The sequence below is a fragment of the Etheostoma cragini genome, chromosome 16, assembly GCF_013103735.1.
Source record: "Etheostoma cragini isolate CJK2018 chromosome 16, CSU_Ecrag_1.0, whole genome shotgun sequence".
NCBI classification, from domain to species: Eukaryota; Metazoa; Chordata; class Actinopteri; order Perciformes; family Percidae; genus Etheostoma; species Etheostoma cragini.
Genome location: NC_048422.1, coordinates 24,125,972 through 24,128,762, shown reverse-complemented (window position 1 = coordinate 24,128,762; position 2,791 = coordinate 24,125,972). Strand labels below are relative to the sequence as shown.

The following is a 2,791-nucleotide window of genomic DNA, read 5'->3' as shown; positions in this document are numbered from 1 at the left end:
CAGAGGACGCTCTACAACGTCCCTGTTAGTGATGGTGTTGCATAGTCTGTCCACCAGAGGACGCTCCACAACGTCCCTTTGGCAACACTCTGATTATTCTTATTATTCATATCTTACGTTTGTATTTTTATACACTTTATCGGGCCCTGAATTTCTTTGACTTGACAAAACAAGACGTCTGATGATGTAATCTTGGGCTAAATAACTAGATTAAAATAGTATAAATAACATTAAAATTGGGTCAATTCAACCCAGTGGTTTTTATACTCATGGGTACTCAGTATTTCGTTGTGCTTTTACTAAAGGATCTGGATCTGATAACGTTACATCCACAGATGTACGTAGACGTGTCCCTGAGTGGTCTGTACTGCTGATTTAATCTGTCTAGTTAGATTACATGGTCGGATCTAGTTCTTGTAGAACTCTGTGTATGATATCTGTTACAGAGTTGTTTAGATTGACGTATTGGTTGGTTGCCTCATCTCTCCTTCAGCCAGCAGTTAACTGGAGTGTGAATCTGCTCCGCAGCGCTCGATAAACTCCGTCATATTTGTAAGAGTTGTCATATTTGTAAGAGTTGTCATATTTGTGGTCGACCACTTCGTGCAGCGCAACGAGTGATTTAGAGCCGAGGACATCGAGGCGCTGTGAGCCACTCGCAGCCCAACAACCCCTCTCTGTGTTCTGGCTTAGACTGAGCGGCTCCACCCTGACCCCCTCCACCCATTTACCCCTGCAACAACCCAACACACACACACATACACAAACACACACACATACTTTGTGGGGACCTGTTATTGACATAATGCATTCCCTAGCCCCTTACCTCAACCGTAACCATCACAACTAAATGCTTAACCTTAACCTTGTTAGGACCCCACAAGTATACTTGACTCCAGGTTGTTGGACCCCACGACTACAGTTAAACAAGACTACACATGCACACACATACACACACACACACAAACACACACACACACACACCTGGCAGATACAGACACTGCCCTGTTTACCTTCCACACAGATGGACTCTGAGTCCTTCTTTCATGACGCCTTCACATGTTCCAGATTGTAATGTGTGTAAATTGCGGGTGATCAGGAAACAGGTTAAAATAAAGAATGCAACTTCTGGAGAACCTGCAGTGTGAATGCTTTACGTTGAAAGGCGTGAAACAACGATGAACTTTGGAAACGAGGACGCACGTCAGGCGGTCTCATCGGTTAGGGAGCTAACACACCTTTCAGTAGTAGTTGAGTAATCCCTGCTCTCACTTTTCAACATTGTGATGCTTTTTCCCAAAGAATTTCTATATTTTCATCTTCTCCATCCAACATCTGACGATCTGCTTCCAGTCTAGAGACGTAACCCTGGTTCTCCGAGTATTAGCCATTTTCATGTCAGATGTAACCGTCGGCAGGGACCAGTGCTGAACTCTGACCCCTCGCTTTCACCCCCTGAGACTTTAAGATCGGGTTTGAAGAGGGAATAAAGAACATGGTCTCCTGGGATAAAGAACATGGTCTCCTGGGATTAGGACTAGATACACTTTGGCGGACAGTTCACAGAGACGGGGCAGAAGGAGTCATAAATTACCCTCTCACAGTGGGGAAAGGAGGGGAGGAAGGGTTAAGGGTGAGGGTGAGGGTGAGGGTGAGGTAATCTGCTCTTTAAAGTGTCATTTATCCCGGAGACGATGCCTGGTGTTAAATAATCAGGACGAAAACACGCTGCTGTGGTAGGAGGACATGTAGAGCTGTCTCTGAACAACAGAAGACTAGAGCCCGACCAATATATCGGCCGATATCAGCCATTTCCCGATCTATCAGTATCTGCGTGCGTTGCACAGTCTGTCCACCCAGAGGACGCTCTACAACGTCCCTGTTAGTGATGGTGTTACATAGTCTGTCCACCAGAGGACGCTCTACAACGTCCCTGTTAGTGATGGCGTTGCACAGTCTGTCCACCAGAGGACGCTCTACAACGTCCCTGTTAGTGATGGCGTTGCACAGTCTGTCCACCAGAGGACGCTCTACAACGTCCCGGTTGGCAACACTCTGATTATTTTCATTATTCATTTTTTCCGACCAATCAGCAGTCTGCAGGTTTTCACGTCACCTTTTGGTGTCTCCTCAGCAGCTTGGAGCCTCAACAGAGGTAGACTACTACCAAAAAGTACCTGTTAGCAGGTACCGGGGACTATTTTTCGTAATGGAAAACCCCCAAAAAACTTGCCAAAGAGCATTGTGTGGAATCAATCATGTTATTTTGGGTAATTAAAAAGAACATTGATATAGGAAAACAACGTGAGGGTTAGGATAAGTTAGTACAAAAATATTGCAATGTAAATTTTGGTAAAGACAGTACATACATATACATATACCTGGACACACATAAATACCTGGACACCTGGACTTAACTGATAATTTATGGTAAATGTCTGTTATTGATTATTATTGTTGCCTTTATACTGTATTTTTGCCCTCTATACAGTATTTTTCTTGCTGAAAACTGCTGGAAATTTCAATTTCCTTGAGGGAGTCATCACAGAAAGATTAATAAAGAGAAATCTAAGTCTAAGAACCTGATTCAAAGTTATAAGTGGTCAGAGACTACATATGGATGTGGATTCTGGGTTTGCCGTCCCTCTAAATAATACTGAAACAGCAGGAGAGACGCCGGTGACTCGTTAATGCGCCGCTATCTGCCCGGCGTCTACCTAACGCCAGCTCTGGAGAACATTACGGGTCACCCTGCTGACACGGGTAAACAGATAAGAAGTCCCCCCCCCCC

General features: G+C 44.7%; 1 protein-coding gene across 1 annotated transcript in view; it reads left to right on the top strand.

The window, feature by feature from the left end:
• Nucleotides 1-2,690: 2,690 nt before the first annotated feature.
• LOC117959742 (myocyte-specific enhancer factor 2C-like) overlaps nt 2,691-2,791 on the top strand; it is a gene marked incomplete at its 3' end in the record, with an annotated part of 8,016 nt that continues 7,915 nt past the window's right edge. Inside the window, exon 1 of the mRNA XM_034897021.1 lies at nt 2,691-2,763. Coding sequence (XP_034752912.1) covers nt 2,691-2,763 — 73 coding nt within the window. The remainder of the gene's footprint in view (nt 2,764-2,791) is intronic.